Source organism: Lontra canadensis, unplaced genomic scaffold, assembly GCF_010015895.1.
Source record: "Lontra canadensis isolate GAN:19392208 unplaced genomic scaffold, GSC_riverotter_1.0 scaffold30, whole genome shotgun sequence".
Lineage (NCBI taxonomy): Eukaryota > Metazoa > Chordata > Mammalia > Carnivora > Mustelidae > Lontra > Lontra canadensis.
The window spans coordinates 20,089,923-20,107,712 of NW_022631024.1; the positions used below are offsets into that span (position 1 = coordinate 20,089,923).

Genomic DNA, 17,790 nt, shown 5'->3' on the forward strand with positions numbered 1-17,790 from the left:
GGGGCCGACTCCGCAGCGGCTGCTCGGGGCGCAGCGGCTCGCGTCCTCCCAGTTCGAGGCGGACTCCGGACTCCGGTGAGAAACCCGCGGCCGGCCCGGCTCCCCGCCTCGGCCGCCCGCGGGGACCCCGCCCAGGGCACAGCGGCTGCGGGCAGGCCGGCCCCGCCGGCCCGCGTACCTCAATGGGGTCCACGTCGTGCGCGATCACGACCAGCTGGGCCTTCTTGTTCTCCACCAGCGTGGTGACCGTGTTCACCCCTAGGACACAGCCGCCGTGAGCAGGCCGCGGGGACCGCCCGCGGCCCACACGCAGCCTGCCCGGGGCGCGGCGGCGGCGGCTCAGCGTTAAAAAGCTCGGTTTCGCTCTCCACGGCGACTGCAGCTGAAACGCTCACATCACGGCCGGCAGCCGCGCCCGCGCGCCCGCCCTGCGGAGGGGCCACTCACCGGCTCGCAGCACGGGCGGCCTCTTGGTGGGGACGTCGCCTTTGCCGGCCGCTTTCTTCTCGGCCCGGGCCAGCAGCCGCTGCTTCTTCTCCTGCTTCGTCTCGGGCCGGTACTTGTGCGCCAGCTTGAGCAGCTGCGTGGCTGCGGGCCGCGGGCCGGTCAGGTCCGGTCCGGTCCGGTCCGCGCGCGCTCGCGGGCCGCCCCCGCCCCCGCCCGCGCCCGCGCCTCACCCGTCTGGCGGTCCAGGGCCTGCGTGAACTGGTTGATGGCCGGCGGCACCTTGAGCCGCTTGTAGAGGATCGCGCGCTGCCGCTGCAGCCGGATGTAGCGCGGCCACTTGACGAAGCGCGTCAGGTCCCGCTTGGGCTGGATGTCCTGACCTGCGGGGCGGCGGCGGGCGGTGGGCGGGCGGCCGGGGCGGGGGCGGGCGCCGCGCCGGGGCATCAGCGATCTTGGTGGCTGCGCGTCGTCACGCGGCTCCGATGGCAAATTCCCGCTCACATCATCTGCGCCCGGCGCCGCGCCCCGCCCGCCCGCCGCCCGCGCCCGCCCGCCGCGCGCACCCACCGATGCCGAAGTTCTTGGGCCGCTTCTCGAACAGCGGGTTCACCACCTTCTTGGCCTCCTGCTTCTTCACGACGGCGGGGGCCGGGGCCACCTTCTTCCCCTTCGCCTTCTTCCCCTTCGGCTGCGCAAGACGCAACGCGCTGGGGCCGCGTCCGCGCGTCGCCGCCCGCCTCGGCGACCCCGCGGCTCGGGAACCGACGGCCCTCCGCACCCCTGCCCCGCGCGAGCCCCGCGCGAGCCCCGCGGCCACGTCCGTCCGCGACACCGCCCGCGGGCCGAGCCGGAGCCCGCCCGGTCCCCGGGCTGCGCAGCCCTAAGAGCGCGGCGGACGCGGAACCCACAGCCGAGGCCCCCAGGGTGCGGCGCGCCCCGCATTGCGGCGCTGCACTCCCCGCCCGGGCACTCCTGCCCGCACTCCCGGCAGCCGCCAGGAGGACACCCGGCCTGGGGCGTCCCTGCCGGGCCCCGCGGGGCTCCGCTAGCGCGGGACGGCGAGGAAAGCCCCGCGCAGCCCCGCGCTGAAGAGGATGGCCGCGGATAGAAGCCGGACCCAGGCCGACAGAGCCCACCGCGAAGCCACTCACCATCTTGTGTTCCTCAGGAAGAGAGAGAAAGAACGGAGAATTGTGGGTAATATGTAGGCGACCTCGGAGATCGCGAGAACTGGCGCCTGCGCGGGATTTCGAACTTAAAGAGACAGGACTGCCCTCGCCAGCCTCCGGTCGGGGGCGGTGCCTCAGCGCGGCCGCTTGGCGGCCCGGAACCCGTGGCGGGGAGCTAGGCCTTCCGTGGGGGCAGCGCGCTCGTCTGCACCCCGCCGCAGCTGCACCCAGCCGGGTCGCCCCGGGCTCTGCGGACCAGGTGCGGGCGTCGGGGCGGGGTCGCCGTCTCTTCTCAGGTGTGACCCCCGTCCAGCGCCCCCGCTAGGGAGAGGCTCCCGGGCTCCGAGTTCGGTCGGTCGGCGGCGTGCAGGCCCCAGGCCGGTCTGTCCGGGGCGCGGGGCAGTGGGGAGGGTGGTCCCGGCCTGGAGCAGGGGGTGCGGCGGGGGCGGAACCCGAGGGAGGCCTCGGCGGGGGGGGCGGGGGCCGGGGGACAGGCGCTCGCAGGCCTCCGGCGGACGCGCAGGGCGGGCCGCGGCGCTGACCGGTCGGGCCCGGGAGCCCACGGTTGCACGGGTGTGTCCCACGGCAGGCCGCGCTGAGGTCGCGGTTCTGCGGAGCCGGGGGCGGCTTCGCTCACGCCGGACCGTGGCTCCCAGGTGTCGCCGCCGCGCCGCGCCGCCGGAGGCTCCGCCATGGCCCAGCAGAGAGCCCTGCCGCAGAGCAAGGAGACGCTGCTGCAGTCTTACAACAAGCGGCTCAAGGACGACGTCAAGTCCATCATGGACAACTTCACCGAGATCATCAAGACCGCCAAGGTGGGGGCGCGCAGGCCGGCTCCTGACGCTCTGAGACCAGGGGGAGGGGGCGGCTTAGGGTGTGGCCTGCGGTGAGCTCGGTGGCCGCCCGCTGCGGTCAGGGGTCACAGGGTGGGGGGTCTGCTCTCAGGGCGCAGGTGCTCCGTGCCTGGTGGTGACCCCGGGCAGAGAACGCACAGGCCAGGCCTTTGTCTGCTCGGGGAAAATATTGGGGAGGGCAGCAGGGGAGCGGGGAGTAGCCAACAGGGCAACGGATAAATATGCAGGCCAGCTGGTTAGGGACCCTGCTGAGATGGCCAGGCTGCCCTGTGCAGCGCCACGTAACCGCGCACGGGTCTGGAGGGAAACCGCACTTCTCCGTGCCTCTGATTCCCCTGCATTCTAAGGCCCCCCTGGTGAATGGGTGACTGTGTAAAGCGATTGATCGATTGATCTCCATGGGGCCTGACGCCGGCTCAGATGCGGTTGCTGTCCTGCCGAGTGCAGTCGGAGAAAAGCTGGGGAAAGTCCCTCGGGTTGGTGAGAACAGGGTGTCAGGATCGGGTCTGCCAAGCCTGGCGGGCTGCCTTGCAGTAAGTGGAGGTGGATCTTGCGGCTGCTGTAGACCCCGGGGGGATGGTTAGAGCCGTGAAGAAGCAAGCTAGCCTATACGTGGCGTGCGTTCACTGTGTCATGCCTGTGTCACGCCGAGTCGTGAGAGCTACCGTGTCCCATCACATTTATCCTTCACAAGAGCTCTGTGGGGCAGGTACTGCTGTCCTCTGCGTTTCTAGAGGCAGAGATGAGGCTCGGAAGGCTTAGTAACTTGCCAAGGTCATTCTGTTCACAGCCGTCAGAGCCAGGATTTGAACCCAGGAACCAGCTCCTCACTTTAGGGTGCCCTGTCCCCAGCCTGGGCTTGGTAAGGAAGCCCCGTCCACATGGATGGGCGGGAGTGAGTAGCCTGCACTCGGGCCAGGCCAGGCAGCAGCACCCCAGGCTCCTCCGTTTACTGTTGGAGACACCTGGGGTGCGCACTCCGAGCGGTCCCTGCTTCAGCTTTGCCCACCTGCAGACCCAGGATGGCGCTCCACAAGATGACTGTGGTTAAGCCCTTAGCGTGGGGTCTGGCAGTCTGGAAAGTGCTCAGGAAACAGTGGCTCAGAAGACATGCATCGTGTTTTTATGCATTCAGCAGCTCGGTTTACTGCGCGTCTGAGCTCCTGACCCCATTTGGACCTACGAGGGCTCCACACCCACAAGAAGACGTGACCTAGACTTCCTTCCCTGCAGGTGGCACAGAGTCAGGGTCCACAGGCATCCATTTTCCCAACGGAAGTGCCCGTGAGCACAGAACAGGAAGGCGTGAGGCCAGCCCAGATCTGGCCAGCAGGGCCTGGTGGAGAAGGCAGAGCGATGGCAGGCAGGAGGCAGCAGGTGTGGGTGTCCTGCAGTGGGCCAGTGCCCCTGGGCTGGGGAACCTGCCAATTTAGGGCTTTTTTTGTCTGCCCTCCAGATCGAGGACGAGACACAGGTGTCGAGGGCCACTCAGGGTGAGCAGGACAATTACGAGATGCACGTTCGCGCTGCCAACATCGTGAGTCACTGGGTGGAAAGGGCAGGGCCCAGACCGCAGGAGTCTGTGGTCCCACCTTTGGGGGGTGGTGGGCAAACCACTTCTCGGGAGACTCCCCTCAAGAGGAGGGCCGGCTGGCAGCTGTGCGAGGGGCAGCAGGTAGCCAGCCACGTGTGTCCCGGAGAGCGCCGTGCCGTGGCCAGAGAGCGGCAGACGTCCCTTGCCCACGGCAAAGCTCCTGGAGACTCATCACGAAAGCAAAAGCAAGTTGCCCAACAGACCAAGATGTGCGTTTTAATCCCTCCTCGCGTCATGGGACAAACACGGGCCAAACGTTTCCATGGCTGTGTGCCCTCGGGTGCGAGTCATAGGAAATGCCCAACTGGCCTGCTCGCTCCCCCGAGGAGGCGCACCGGCAGCCGCCCCACGGGACGGTAGTTTTAGCTGTGGAGCTTGTGGCTTTGAGAAGCATAACCCGTGTAAAGGGAGGTCGGCACCCCTACAGCGGCAGCAAGTGATTGGAGGGGGGCTGGGCAGCTGGGGGCCCCTGCCTTCGAAGCACGTCTTGCAGTCAGGGTGGGAGCCCTGGACCCTGTCCTTTGCATTGCTCGCTCCCGCCACGCCCCTGGGAAGGTCAGTGCCGTAGTCCCACTCGACAGATGAGGAAATGGCAGCCACGCCCAGCACCAGGCGCCGAGGGGCAAGGCCGCTGTGCCTCCCTCACCACCTTGCACGGGTTCTGATTGCCGCAGGTCCGAGCCGGTGAGTCCCTGATGAAGCTGGTGTCTGACCTCAAGCAGTTCCTCATCCTCAACGACTTCCCGTCCGTGAACGAGGCCATCGACCAGCGCAACCAGCAGCTGCGAGCCCTGCAGGAGGAGTGCGACCGGAAGCTCATCGCCCTGCGGGATGAGGTCTCCATCGACCTGTACGAGCTGGAGGAGGAGTATTACTCGTCCAGGTACCGATAGGGCTGGACCCTGCGCGGAGCACAGCTGGGGGCCGCGGCCCGGCCTGCAGCCCTGAAGGCCCCGTGTTTGCAAACCCTTCCTGCTCTTGGCACAGACGCGAGCCCGGGTCTTAGCGCAGAGCACACGTCAGAGTGAGTGACGGACAGACAACTGACGCCGCCTGCCAGGCCCCCAGCCCTGCCAGGCCCCCAGCGGCGGGATGAAAATCACAGGACTTCAGGGGTGGGCCAAGCCCCAGAGGGGAGGGAGGGCAGAGCCAGCGTTCCTGCTGGGGCTGCCTGCTGCCTCCCTCTGGGCCTGCGCACCTCTCTTAGCTGTTCAAACATTCCCACCAGGCCCGGGCTAGCTTCCCTGGCAGCCCAGGCTCATGCCCAGAATGGGCAGGATGCCAGTGCTTGCCTAGGGATTTCGTTCCATGTGGGCATCCCAGACCTTCAGCATGTGTGTCAGGGTCCGTGGTGGTGGGGGGTTGGGAAGGAGGAAGAAACCCGAGCAGAGGATGGCCTCGAAAGCTGGGCCTGGGGTACGCAGACCACCGAGTTCCTGTTCAGCTCAGCCTGGGTCACAGACCAGAGCCTGTTTACACGTTAGGCCCATGCTGGGCCCCAGGGATAGGGCAGTGGGCAAGACCCGTCACCCCAGCCCTCGTGCACCACTTGGAATCCTGAGACCCGAGGCACCTGAGTGCGACAGGTCCGGAGGAATGAGAGTCCGGGTGTAATATACACAAGGGAAACTGAGGCTGGAGACGGGAGGCCTTGCACGTCTGTCCCCACCAGCCCAGAAAGTGAAGTCTCAGTTCAGACGGAGCAGTGTCCCCCATGCCCTTGCCCAGACAAGCACGTCCTTCCTGTGGTGGCTCTCAGATGCTCCTTTTTGCCCCGCGGAGGCCATGCTGGGGCCACAGACGTCCAGAGCCAGCGTGGTCTGTGGTCTCGGCTCGGTTTCCCTGCCCTGCACTCAGTGCTGGCCCTCACTGTCCCTGGCCCTCTTGGCCTCTGTGGGAAGGACAGTGCCACTGTCCAGCTGGAGCAGTTCTAGATTTTTCCAGAGGGTTCTGAGGCCACCTCTGGTCCCTGATACCCACCGGCCCAGCAAACATGTGAGCACCTCGTACGCACCAGGCCTTCAGAGAAGGGTCCCGAGTGGGTCCCTGGGGTGGGGGTGCCATCTGTGTCTCAGACCATGCTGGGGAGCGTGGCTCACAGCCCCGTGGATTTTGCAGAGTCCCTTCACGTCCCTGTGTTTGTTTCCTGTCGCCCCCAAGGGCCGGGCTTGGGGGCTGGGTGGTTCCAGGACAAGCATTTATTCCTGCCTCTTGTTGAAGGCCGGGTTGGGGTGGTGGGGAGGGACATGCCCAAAGTCACTTTGACAAGACTAGAGAACCCAGGGCCCCGAGTGCCAGCCTTCCCACATCCTGCCCTGCCAGTGTCTGGTTCACCTAGGGGGGGTTCCTTGCTGCCCTCAGGGCCTTGGGAGGCTTACTGTGTAAGGCCAGGACTTAGTCACGGCCGCCAGGCTGTGTGCCCTCCCCGGAAGCCCCTAACACAGGCTGCCGTGCCCTGCATGCCCGTGTCCGCGCTCACCTGCTCTCTGCTCATGACTCGCTCTTTCTCTGCCTCTCGCCCTCTGTTCTCCTTGGGACACCACTCTGCACCCAAACCGCCGAAGGCAGGAGCAAGGGAGGGAGTGAGGTTGGGGTCAGATAGGTGTGGGACCTCAGGGCTCTAGTTATCCCTGGACAGCTCTGGTGAGCCACGCCCCTCCCCTGCATCCCCACCCAGGTCTTGCCATGCACAGCCAGGCCAGCACTGCTGACCCCGTCAGAGGCAGGGAGACCAAGTTCCGAGGCCTGCAGGCCTCTCGTCCTGCTGGTACGGTGGTGCAGCACGGAACACCAGGGCCCCTGGATCTGCCCCTCATTCAGGCAGAGGTCCTGCTGGGCAGAGAACCTAGGAACAAGACAGGGTCTGCTGTTGGGGTCCTCGCAGAGTGTAGTGACTGAAGAGACCATAGCAAGCTCCGGACGCTCGTTTCTGGGGCATCTGGAGCCAGGATGGGAGGCGGTGGGACGGGCTGGCTCAAGCTTGTGGCTAGTCAGCTGTGAAACACACTTGGTCGGTCAGCGGGAGGGTCACACAGCCTGTTGGAGGCTGGTCCTGGAGCCCCGCACCCGGTAGGATGCAGTACTGGACCCAGAAGCAGGGGCGGCCCCACGTGCCCCTGGTAGCCAGGCGTGCCTGGAGAGGGGCTAGCACAGAGAAGAGGAGGGAAAGGCAGGTCTGGCGTGTGGTCTGTGTTTTCTTAACTTTGCTTCTGTCTTGCTTCCCTGCCCCTGCCCCCCGCCCCGGCTTCCGCCCGTCTCTGCCCGCTGCTGTCTCTCCCTGGGTTTCTGGTGGTGGAAAAGCTCGAGTCCTGGCGAAGCTAGCGGCCGGCCTCTGTGCGAAGCGTACTGGGGGCTGGACCTCGACACAGACTCTGCCGATGGCCGCTCGGCCCCCATGCTGGCGTCCCCGGAGCCCAGCGCTGGCCCCCTGCAGGGTGCGGCCCCTGCCCACTCCCATGCCAGCGGCCCTGGCCCCACGGAGCACGCCTGAGCCTCCCAGTGCTCCCCTCCCTGCACCCCTAGGTTCTGAGGAGGTCTGGTGTCCCCTCCAGGCCCACCACAACTTTGCTTCTTTTAGCCTTGCTTCCCATTGGGCAGCTACGGTGGGCTCCTTGGGAGCTTTGGCCCAGGGCCTGCCACCCCCCCCCCCCCCTGCCAGGAGCGTTCGGGGGAGCGGGTAGTTCCCCCAGCCGTTTCCAAGGTGGCCCACCTCCTGAGTGGTCACCTCTGTTCATGACCCTCCTGGCCTGCTGGGCAGAAGGTTCCTGGACAGTCCTGTTGGCCCCAGGAGTGGGCCAGGAGGATGTGCTGCTACTTAAAAGCTGTAGGGTGGTGCTCAGAGTGGACCATACTGCCCAAGTCCAGACTCTCCCTCCCAGGGCAGGCCTCCTGTGCAGAGCCGCACCCACTGCCTTGTCCTCAGGGTCCCTGCACTAGCTGACTGTCCCCAAGGGCTGTGGCGGCAGGAAGAGAGATCTGCCTGCCCGCTTTTGTGGAAGCCAGGACTGGGACCTTCCTAATTTCTGCCACATGTGTTTTGATAGTTTCGTAATAACAGTTGAATAAAAACAGCTCTTCCCGTTTGCATCGGTTGGTGCTCTCTTGTGAGTCCTGGCCCACCCAGGGGCCACCCTTAGCTTCCCACTGGCTGCTGGGAGAGCAGCTCTGGGCTCTGACTGCACAGCCTTGGGCTTGGGCAGGGATATGGTCAGTGTGGGACCGTCACCGCATTGCCATTGCCTAGAACTGCCAGAGACCCAGAAGGTCCTTAATATTTGGTGATTGAAAAGCCGCTGCCATTCCTGCACGTTAAAAAGTCCAGGTGCCTGTGTCTCTGGGCCCTGCTGTCCTCATCGCACCCGGAGTCAGTGCTGTGGTGCCCTGCGCTACTGGGCGGAGCAGGGGAGTTCAGAAGGGGCTGGAGCGTTGTGTCTGCAGTCATGGAGCTGGGAATGAAGCGGCAGAAACCAGGACTCAACCCACAGGTTGCTGGGCCTAGTGCCTCACGCAAGGCTCAATGTTGGGGAATCCCACCAGGACCGGGACCTCAACCCTGTGCCGTCACCAGCAGGCCTTATCTCCTCATGAAGGAGACATCAGCTGGTATGTGGGGAGGTGACAGCCCACAAGTGTCTCAAGGAAGGGGGGCACACACAAGCTGAATTATGCTGGGACCCGGAGCCACCTCCCCCCACCTGCCACAGCCAAGCAGAGGCACCGTGCAGGTTGGAGCATGGGCCCGGGGCCCAGACCTGGCTCTGGTCCTGGTTTTCTGGGGTGGCCTGGGGAAGTTGTTTTCCCATTGAGAAAGTAGGTAACGATCTCCTCCCAAAGCACCTTCCTTGCAGAAAGAACTTGTATTTAACACTGACGAAGGACAAAGGGATTACAGCCCGTGAAGCCCATGCCGGGAAAGGGCTGGAAGGAGTGGGCCAAACCTGATGCTGGGCTTTCGAGTCTTCCAATTTCCAAACACCTGAGCAGCGGGATCTCTGCGCCACCGTGTGACGCTCTCCTGGGCTCGGGCCACTGTTCCCGTTGGAAAATGAAGTGGTCTCCCCCCTCCTAAAGCGAGGCAGCTCTCCGCCGCCACCTCTTCCGCTCCAGCCCGCGGCCCTGGCAGCAGAACGCACGGGAGAAACGGGCTGTTTGCAGCTCCCCTGGAGCCTGCTTCCAGCAGGTTTTGTCTCCGTGACCTGGGCCAAGCTCCATGCGTTAGGGTCCGCAGTGGCCTCCACATCGCTAAAGTACTAGGTGGTCCTCAGTCACAGCAACTCTGTGTCCCACGAGTCTTACTCTGAGACCATTCAAAGCCCTGGTGAAGGCGTAAAGGTCGCGTAAAGAACACCCACACGGATGCTTTTCTGGACTCACCTGCACCTTCACTTGTGCTCTCGTTTAGAAACCCCAGGGAGGGCAGCTGCAGGCCTCATGACCCTGCCCCTCTGAACACGGGCCCTCTCCCCCTCTAAGAAAACCGACACTCTCCATGGCCCAAGGCCAGCATTGGGCCCAACCGACGGAATGATTGTTCATTCCACAATGTCATCTGGGATCGTGACACATTCTGACTTCCCCAGTTGTTCTCCAAATGTCTCTTTATACTCGTCTTTATTGTGCTTGCATTTGCTTACTGTTTCTTCTAGTCTTTTGAAATCCAGAACAGGATCAGGGTGGTGGCCTAGAGTGCATCAAGTACAGTTCTGGATATGCTATTTATTTATTGAAAAAAGATCTATCACGGCACCTGCGTGGCTCAGTTGGTTAAGCCTCTGCCTTTGGCTCAGATCATGATTCCAGGGTCCCGGGATCGAGCCCCGCATCGGGCTCCCTGCTCAGCAGAGAGCCTGTTTCTCTCTCTCTGCCTGCCACTCTCCTTACTTGTATTCTCTGTCAAATAAATAAATAAAATCTTAAAAAGTAAATAAATAAGATCTATCCATTTTACAGTGTGCACGAACGGGGTGTGGGGGGCAGAGAGACAAAGAGTTGGGGCCAGAAGGAAACAGACACCAACACCTGCCCAGCCTACTGACCCCCCCCCACCCCTGGGGTATACTTTTAAAAAAAATTTTTTTAAAGATTTTGTTTATTTGACAGAGAGAGACACAGTGAGAGAGGGAACACAAGCAGGGGGAGTGGGAGAGGGAGAAGCAGGCTTCCCACCAAGCAGGGAGCCCGATGCGGAGCTCGATCCCAGGACTCCAGGATCAAGCGGAAGGAAGCCACTTAACAACTGAGTCACCCAGGCGCCCCCCGGGGTATACTTTTTAAGGGAGAGCCAAAAGATTTGCTCAAGGCCTGGATGTGGGGAGTGAGGGGAAGCAGGGTGGCTTCAAGGCCTGACGCTTAGAGTGGCCAGAGTGGCCGAAACAGAGAGAAGGCAGTGGGGGAGGCAGGATTCTGTACATACCCATGGAGATGCGTCTGGAGTTCGGGGAAGTCATTAGTACCAAGTCAGGAGCCCTGAGGAGGGTCACTGTGCAGTAAGAGTTGACAGAAAAGGGAAGTGAGGCCCAGGGAGGAGGGAGCAGGTGGGTAGGAGGAAGGCTTGTCATCTGGGGTTCCCAAACTCCTGGGAGGACAGGATTTCAGGGAAGCAGTAGATCAGCTGGTTAGACCCTCTAGACAACCCTCACAGAAAAGGTAACTGAAAATTAAGGCCCATCAGTCTAGATTTGCACGCGGAACCCAACTTTCTTCTCCCCGCCCTGTGGCAACTCCGCTGCGTCCATCACTCCCTGTCCAGGGAAGACCTCAGGAGAGCGTCAAAGACCTCCTGGGAGATGGTGACGGAGAAGAGAGAAGCCCAGACTTACTGCGGGGACCAGAAGTCCCACTGAAAGAGCAGCCATCACCACCCCGCCCGCCCCCTATCCCTGTCCCTCAGCGCATCTGGCTTTGATGGTTAAAACTGACAGTGCCAGAAAGAAGGTGCAGGCGGCTCAGTGAGTGTGCCGTACACACATCAGACTGTGTCCACCGAAAATCCGTGCGGGAAGAGGACGAAGCCATCCTCTCCTCAAAACGGCACCCCATGACCGATGAGCGGCAAAACGTTAAATCTTTACTGCTTCAAACGTACTTATTAGGAGCCTTTTCAAACGGCTTTTGAGGTGGCGATTTATAAATCTAAGCCCCAGGTCCCGCTTCCCCTGCGGAACATCGCAAGGCCCCCTTCCCTGCTCACACCCAGGCAACCCTCAAAGGGCCCCCAGTTGTGTCACAGCCTGTCACTGCCATGAATTAAGGAACCAGGCGCAGGGGTCTCCAGCCTCAGGATGGTGAACGTTCCTCTCCCTCCCCTCCTGAGTTTTTACTTATTTACGTATTTTAGACCGAGACCGCGCGGCAGAGGGAGAGGGAGAAGCAGACTCCCCGCTGAGCAGGGAGCCCCACGTGGGGCAGGATCCCAGGACCCCGGGTCATGAGCGGAGCTGAAGGCAGCCGCTCGCCCGACTGAGCCCCCAGGCGACCCCCCCACCCCGTGAGTTCTTACGTCTCAGCTCTGTTCAGAGCGACATCCCGGTGGGTCTTCCCTGAGCGCCCCGGCATCCTCCCTCCCGGGCCTTTCTTCTGAGCACTCCCCGCCACCCGGCTCACGCTGTGCTCGTGCTGCGTTCTGCCCGGCGCCCCCGGGACGCAAACTCGCCGAGGACACCGCGCCCCGCACAGGGCGTCGGAGGGCCCGTCGTGTCCTAGCACCGTCAGTTTTAACCGTCAAAGCCAGACGCGCTGAGGGACGGGGATGTGGGGCGGGGGGTGGTGCTCTCGCCAGCTTCCGCTTGGGATTCGAGTCCCCAGAGGCCTGGACCACGGCCGGTCGGGCCTGTCGCCCCCCGGTGCCGAGCGCCTACAGTGTCCGCGGCGCGGTGCTGCCGCTGGGGTGCAGAGGCGGGAGCACCAGCGCCCTCCTCGTCCTCGCCCAGGGCCCACAATGCTTTGCGCCCCGCCCCGTGCCCCTCTTCCGGCGGGGCCAGGCCTGGCTAATCGAGCACCGCGCGCCGGCGGCTCGGCGCTCGGCCGGCGGCGCCTGCGCAACCCGCGGTTTCCGGCGTGGGTGGCGCGGCGGGAGGCGCCCTGTGGGGAGTCGCGAGGTGTCTGGGAAGCGCGTGTGCCGCCCGAGGAGGGCCGCGGAGGGCGCGGCCATGGCTTCTCTGCGGGCCAAGGACGCCTACCTGCAGGGCCTGGCCAGGAAGATCTGCTGCCAGCCCAGCCCGGAGCCGCGGAAGCGCACGTCCGGTAACGCGCCGCCGGGGGTCGGGCCTGGGAGGGCTCGGGGCGGGGGGTGCCCCGCACGCTACCCCGTAGCCTTGCGTTGGGCTAGACGTGTAGGTGCGGGGACAAGCCCGTGAGGATCTGGGAAGGCAGACGAGGGTGTCTCAAGTTGCCGCTGTCTCCCCGCTTGTCGTGGGCGTCGGCCTGGGGGTTCCGGGGGACCGCGCTCCGTCTGCTCCCCGGCGGGCAGCTCCTGCGGGGCTTGGAGGAGGTGCCCGGTGAGTGGGCAGCGTAGGGAGATCAGGAGGGAACGGGGATGCCTCCGGGCGGCGTGGCGGGGAAGTCGCTCCTCAGGCAGGTGAAGCAGGCTGGCCGGCCGGGGGTGCTGCCCGGGCCGGGTGGAGGCGAGTGGCGGGGGCTGGCAGGGAGCTAGAGAAAAAACGACTTTGTCTTCATGCAAAGCAAGCGGTGTTCAGTACACAAGGTGAACAACTGAGTTCTGGCGCGCCGGGTGGCTCAGTCGGTTAAGCACCTGCCCCTGGCTCAGGTCATGATCTCAGGGTCCTGGGAGCCAGTCCCGCATCCGGCTCCCAGCCTAGCCGCGGGCCTGCTTCTCCTTCTGCATCTCCTCCCTTGCTCATGCGCGCTCACTCACTTCCTCAAGTAAATAAGTGAAATCCAAAAAGCAAAAAAAGAAAAAGGGTGGAAAAGGTAATTTTTTAAAATTGAGTTTTTCTTTTTAGCAGCTGGGTATAGTTTAGGTTTATGTTGCTTTAGGTGTTTTTTATGAGTGCAGTCTACGCATTAGGACACTCCCCTTTGTGTAGTCACTTTCTCTGTGTACGCGGGAACCTTACTTGATGTTAAAATGAGACCTGCGTCATCATTTTTGACGGCGGCGCAGCACGTCGTCACGCAGCCGCGCCTCAGCTCGCTCTCTTGGGTACACGGTATTTGGGTTTCCCCAGTTTCTCCCTCAGACAGCATCGTGATGGTGTTCTGAGGCCGTCTTTGTGCATGTCCAGATGGATTCTCACGAGCTGGGACAAGTGTGGACGTTTTTCAGGGATGGGCATGTGTGGCCGGTTTGCTTTCCAGGGTTTGTGGGTCTGAGCTCTGCAGATAAGGGTGGGTCCTCCTTCCTGATTCTCTGTCAGCCTTTTTTGGGATCAGAGGTTTTGCAAGACCTTTCCTGCTGGTTGAATGGGTCACGAAGGTTCAGACTGCAATGCTGTTTAACTTTGTGTTTCAGCCGGCAGAACTCGAGGCTCAGAAGCTGCTGGGCCCCCAAAAAAGAAGAGGAGGAAAGCACAGAAGAAATCACGGGAGCGGGAGAAGGCTGTGGAGCTGAAGACCCAGGCTCTGGGGGGAGACTGTCCAGCACCTTCCAGGGCCAGAAAGCCGGCAGTATGTGAGGAGGGAGAGGCCTTCCCCTCCACGCGGTCCCCAGCACATGGGGATGTGGAGCAGGGCCCGCTGGCACCAGGTGAAAATATGGTCCTCAATGACCCTAAGAAAACGTGGTGCTAGGCACACTGGAGTAGCTTGAGACTTTCTAGAGAGAGAGCTCTCAGGGGACAGACCCCAGGGGCTCCGTGGGTGCATGAGGTCCCCAGAAGTACGTAGTGGTTCCTGGCCATTTGGCAGCTGGGTCTGGTGAGGGGCAAGGTCACGTCCCACGAGGACCTGGAGCAGCTTGCCCTGCAGAGCCTCATTGCCTGCGGTGTGTGAAGGGGAGTCACAAGAGCCGACCTGTGAAGAGATGCAGGGAAGCCCAGGCTGCAGAGGTTGGAAGAAATGAGAGATGGGTTTGGCTTGACCTGTAGGAAGTGTTTGTCACACCACACAAGGGTGTTCTGTCCGGGAGGACGTCCTGGGGGCCAGTCCAGCCTGAGGAGGTGGAGTAGAGTTTCCTGGCCTGCCCTGCAGGTGGATGGGCTCTGGCGGTTTGGGGGTGCGGGGAGGGCGGGTTGTGGTGGGCAGCATGTGGAGACGCAGTCTTCGAAGCTGGGCCTTGGGAGAATGGACGGGATGGTCAGGGAGGGGTTTCTTCTCAGTTCTCTGCCTCTTTCCTTGCAGAAACCCTGGTCACAGAGCCCGACTCTCTGTTTGCCCTGGATGTCGTGCGGCAGCGGCTACATGAGAAAATCCGGGAGGCTCGGGGCCAGGTGAGCAGGGAGGCCGCTGGGGTGCAGGAAGCAGTGTTTACTGCGCTGGCTTCCTTGCTCTGCCCGGAGGAGAAGGCGCCTTGGTGCTCTTTGTGGGGTTGTCCCTCCCGCTCTGCCAGCCATTGTGGGGCTACGGGAGGGACCTCAGCTTGCTCTTCCCACCCCTGCAGTGGGTCCTGCGAGGGTCTTGGCACTTTGTTAGGCAAGAGATCAGCTGTGGTTTGCGTCATCTCAGGGAGCTTCTGTTCCAGGGCCCCCCGCCTTGTACGGTCTCTGCCGGGCTACAGATTCCTTGGGCTCTCCGGGGGAGGCCCAACCTCTTCTCTCAGGGAAGCTGCCTTTGCTGAGCCCCAGGCAGCGCTTCCATCCCCGCAGCGCCACGACAGCCCTGTGAGGTAGGCGAGGGCCGGAGCTGAGGTGGCCTCGACAGGGAGTGTCAGACCTGCACCAGCTTGGCCTCTCTCTGCTCGCATTGTTGTCTTCTCACTCAGCCTCCAGCTGCCCTTTCCTGGGGACATGCCCTGGACCTCTTGCTGTATGCGGATGGTCCCCCAGCTTCTTTGTGCATCTGTCCTGGGACGAGCCCAGGGATCCTTCTAAGGAGTGGTCCAAGCGCCAGGCCCGGCCCCACATGCAGGTCTGCATCAGGCTCGTGTAGGGTTCCCTTGTCGGCCTGCAGAGGAAAAGTTCCTTGGTGAGAGCACAGAGGTCAGATGTGCCACTAGCAGAATGGTGCCGCGGTCAGCACGGCACTGAGTCGTTCTGACCTGATGCCACGTTCGAGTTGGTGGGTTTGGCTAAGCCTGTCCTCGTCTATGAAATGCTGCAGGACGTGTTTCCTGTGGGACCGTGAGGAAGAGACAATAACCGTGTTTGGAAAGTGCCCTGGTATGATGTGCCTGGGGACGGGAACCCGTACTTCTTACTCAGGGGTCTTAGTGTCCTTTTGGGGGTCCCTCACGTTCTGAGTGATGGATAATTTCACAGGGGACACTGAAGTCAGTGGGACCTTGTCCTGTGCAGCCGTCTCCTCGCTTGCTTTCCTGCTCTGATTCCACGCCCGAGACCAGGGCCCCCCAGATTGGGAGGACCTTCCACATGAGTTTTGCTTTCCTCTTCCAGGGCCAAACCATGGAGCTGTCTCTTGCTGCTTTGGAGAAAAGACGGCGGAGAAAGCAGGAGCGGGACCGGAAAAAGAGGAAGCGAAAGGAGTTGAGAGCAAAGGAGAAGGCGGCGGAGGCGGCGGATCATCCCCGTGAGCTACCCCAAGAACCGCTGCGAGAGGACATGCCAGCGGGGCTGCTCTTCAATAAGGTGAGGGCCGGACGCAGCCATGGCACGGGGGCACCTAGGCTCTGCCCGTGCCTGGTTGTGTGGCTTCTGGCCTCAGCTGCCCGTCTGCAAAATGGGGTCGTACTGCAGAGCATGACCAGTCCCTGCCCACGGGGGTGCTTGTGAGCGGTCACAGGAAAGGTACTGTAAAGCTGTAACTCACTGGGATCGCAACCCTTCTTTCCGAGGTGGAGGTGACTGCGGAGCAAGCGGCCAGCAAGGCCCAGCGCCGGAAGGAGAAGAGGCAGAAGCTGAAGGGGAACCTGGCGCCGCTGACGGGCAGGAACTACCGGCAGCTGCTGGAGCGCCTACAGGCCAGGCAGGCTCGGCTGGAGGAGCTGCGGGGCCGGGACGAGGGGAAGGCGCGGGAGCTGGAGAGCAAGATGCAGTGGACCAACCTGCTGTACAAGGCGGAGGGCGAGCGCATCCGCGACGACGAGTGCCGGCTGCAGGAGGCCCTGAGACGCAAGGAGAAGCGGCGGGCACAGCGGCAGCGCAGGTGGGAGAAGCGCACGGCCCACGTGGTGGAGAAGATGCAGCAGCGGCAGGACAAGCGTCGGCGGAACCTGCGCAAGAAGAGGGCGGCCCGGGCCGAGCGGCGCCTGGACAAGGCCCGCAGGAAGGGCCGGGTCCTGCCCCAGGACCTGGAACGGGCCGGCCTGGCATGAGCCTGCGGCCCGAGGGCTGCCCCCCCAACAAGCTGGTTGGGAGGGCTCAGCGCCCCCGGGGGAAGGAAAGGGAGAGTTACCGAGAACGGAGGCCCAGATCCTTCGCAGCCTGGGAGGGGCTGACCGGTCCGGTTCCCGCCTTCTCTTGGGAGGCCACAAAGCTGCCCGCAAGTCTGGGGGGTGGGGAGGTGGGGAGGGCGCGAGGGTGGAGGGGCTCTTCCCTGGCTCCTCCTCCCCCTCCCGTGTTGACACGAGCCGGCAAAGTGTGGCCATTGGGACTGCCCGTGTCCGTCCAAAACCGCCCTGGAAGGGAGGAAGCTCAGAACCGCTCCAGCCCAAGTCCAGGGTGGCACCGGCCTCGCCGTGGGCAGAGGGTGGGACCGCCGTGGCTGTGACTGGGAGGGCGTCATCCTGAGTGTCTCTGCAAGAGCAGCGAAAGTTAGAGCTTAAGGCGAACACCCACACGGGAAACGTTAAGACTGTGATGCCCGCTGGGGGCCCCCTGGGTGGCTCCGTCGCTCAGGCGCGCCTGACTCTCGGGCTTGGCTCAGGTCCGGACCTCAGGGCTCTCGGATCGAGGCCCCCATCAGGCTCCCCCGTCGGCGTGGACTCTGCTTGAAATCCCTCGTGCTCTCCCTCAGCTCTTCCTGCTCGTGCTGTTTCTCTAAAAGAAATAAATGTTCTGTGGGGAGAGAACGATGGCGTCCGGAGGACGAGCGCGGCGCGCTGTGCCGGGAGGAGGGGGAGCCGGGGCGGGTGGAGGGTGTCGGTGCAGGAGAAGGCAGCAGACAGGGCCGGCTGGGAGCTCGGACTCGGGCGATGCGCGCCCCCCACAGAGGCGGAGGGATTCCACACAGCCCTGCAGGGAAGCAGAACCACTGCAGACACACGAGACGCGGCTCGTGGCTCATGAGTCATTCCGCAGCGAAGCCGTTGGTAACTGCTGAGCTCCGCTTACATCGACGGTAAGGAACGGCTGGCGTGGCCATCCTGGCCAGAGCGGACTTGAGGTCCACGGCACCACAGAGGCTAAGGTAGGTCACGGCAGGATGGAGGATGGAGGGGCTCTGACGCCTCCATCAGGGGCGCTGACGCCCCCAGTGACGGAGCTGCGAGTCCCCCAGGGGAGATCTGCCCACAAACAAAGGCAGAGGCTATCTGGTGCCTCTCTCAGGCCGAGAAACACCAGGCAGAACTCCAGTGGATCGGGAAGATCTAGATGTGGGCTGGGAGCTTGATCTAAGGACCCAGAGCTCGGTGTCTGGACACAAGCGGCCGGCTCGCCACCCACATCTGGGGCAGCAACGAGAACTGACCGCCCGGTCCACGAAGCAAGCTCTC

At 63.2% G+C, this 17,790-nt stretch overlaps 3 protein-coding genes and 1 non-coding gene across 5 annotated transcripts in view; 2 read left to right on the forward strand and 2 right to left on the reverse strand.

The window, feature by feature from the left end:
* The window catches only part of RPL7A (ribosomal protein L7a), a 2,680-nt gene extending 894 nt beyond the window's left edge, over positions 1–1,786 (reverse strand). The window contains exons 1-5 of the mRNA XM_032866259.1: positions 1,599–1,786; positions 1,015–1,135; positions 678–827; positions 448–588; positions 179–258 (exon numbers count right to left, since the gene is read on the reverse strand). Of these exons, the coding sequence (XP_032722150.1) occupies positions 179–258; positions 448–588; positions 678–827; positions 1,015–1,135; positions 1,599–1,601 (495 nt within the window). The 5' untranslated portion in view covers positions 1,602–1,786. The remainder of the gene's footprint in view (positions 1–178; positions 259–447; positions 589–677; positions 828–1,014; positions 1,136–1,598) is intronic.
* On the reverse strand, positions 335–405 carry LOC116872896. Its single transcript, XR_004383699.1, has one exon. It is a non-coding gene; the product is annotated as a small nucleolar RNA SNORD36 (small nucleolar RNA).
* A 33-nt stretch (positions 1,787–1,819) lies between the features above and the next one.
* MED22 (mediator complex subunit 22) lies at positions 1,820–7,709 on the forward strand. The gene is made up of 5 exons (XM_032866269.1): positions 1,820–1,912; positions 2,273–2,431; positions 3,927–4,007; positions 4,739–4,947; positions 7,365–7,709. Exons 2-5 carry the CDS (start codon positions 2,309–2,311, stop codon positions 7,552–7,554), a joined length of 603 nt encoding a protein of 200 aa, XP_032722160.1. The 5' UTR covers positions 1,820–1,912; positions 2,273–2,308; the 3' UTR covers positions 7,555–7,709.
* Positions 7,710–12,151: 4,442 nt separating this feature from the next.
* SURF6 (surfeit 6) lies at positions 12,152–16,470 on the forward strand. Of its 2 annotated transcripts, none has more exons than XM_032866256.1 (5): positions 12,152–12,305; positions 13,534–13,767; positions 14,361–14,449; positions 15,572–15,763; positions 15,970–16,470. In XM_032866256.1, the coding sequence occupies exons 1-5, from the start codon at positions 12,212–12,214 to the stop codon at positions 16,447–16,449; spliced, it is 1,089 nt and encodes a 362-aa protein (XP_032722147.1). In that variant the 5' UTR covers positions 12,152–12,211; the 3' UTR covers positions 16,450–16,470. The 2 variants fall into 2 exon arrangements, with proteins under 2 accessions (XP_032722147.1, XP_032722148.1); XM_032866257.1 differs by having other exon boundaries at positions 13,534–13,688; positions 14,303–14,449.
* Positions 16,471–17,790: the final 1,320 nt, after the last annotated feature.

Excerpts from the sequence above, each read along its gene's own strand:
- SURF6 (XM_032866256.1), top strand. The coding sequence starts at position 12,212 with ATGGCTTCTCTGCGGGCCAAGGACGCCTACCTGCAGGGCCTGGCCAGG. Across the intron at positions 13,768-14,360 it reads GCAGGGCCCGCTGGCACCAG|AAACCCTGGTCACAGAGCCC; the intron begins GTGAAAATATGG and ends CTTTCCTTGCAG. Across the intron at positions 14,450-15,571 it reads TCCGGGAGGCTCGGGGCCAG|GGCCAAACCATGGAGCTGTC; the intron begins GTGAGCAGGGAG and ends TTCCTCTTCCAG.
- MED22 (XM_032866269.1), top strand. The coding sequence starts at position 2,309 with ATGGCCCAGCAGAGAGCCCTGCCGCAGAGCAAGGAGACGCTGCTGCAG. Across the intron at positions 2,432-3,926 it reads AGATCATCAAGACCGCCAAG|ATCGAGGACGAGACACAGGT; the intron begins GTGGGGGCGCGC and ends TCTGCCCTCCAG. Across the intron at positions 4,948-7,364 it reads GAGGAGTATTACTCGTCCAG|CTCGAGTCCTGGCGAAGCTA; the intron begins GTACCGATAGGG and ends GTGGTGGAAAAG.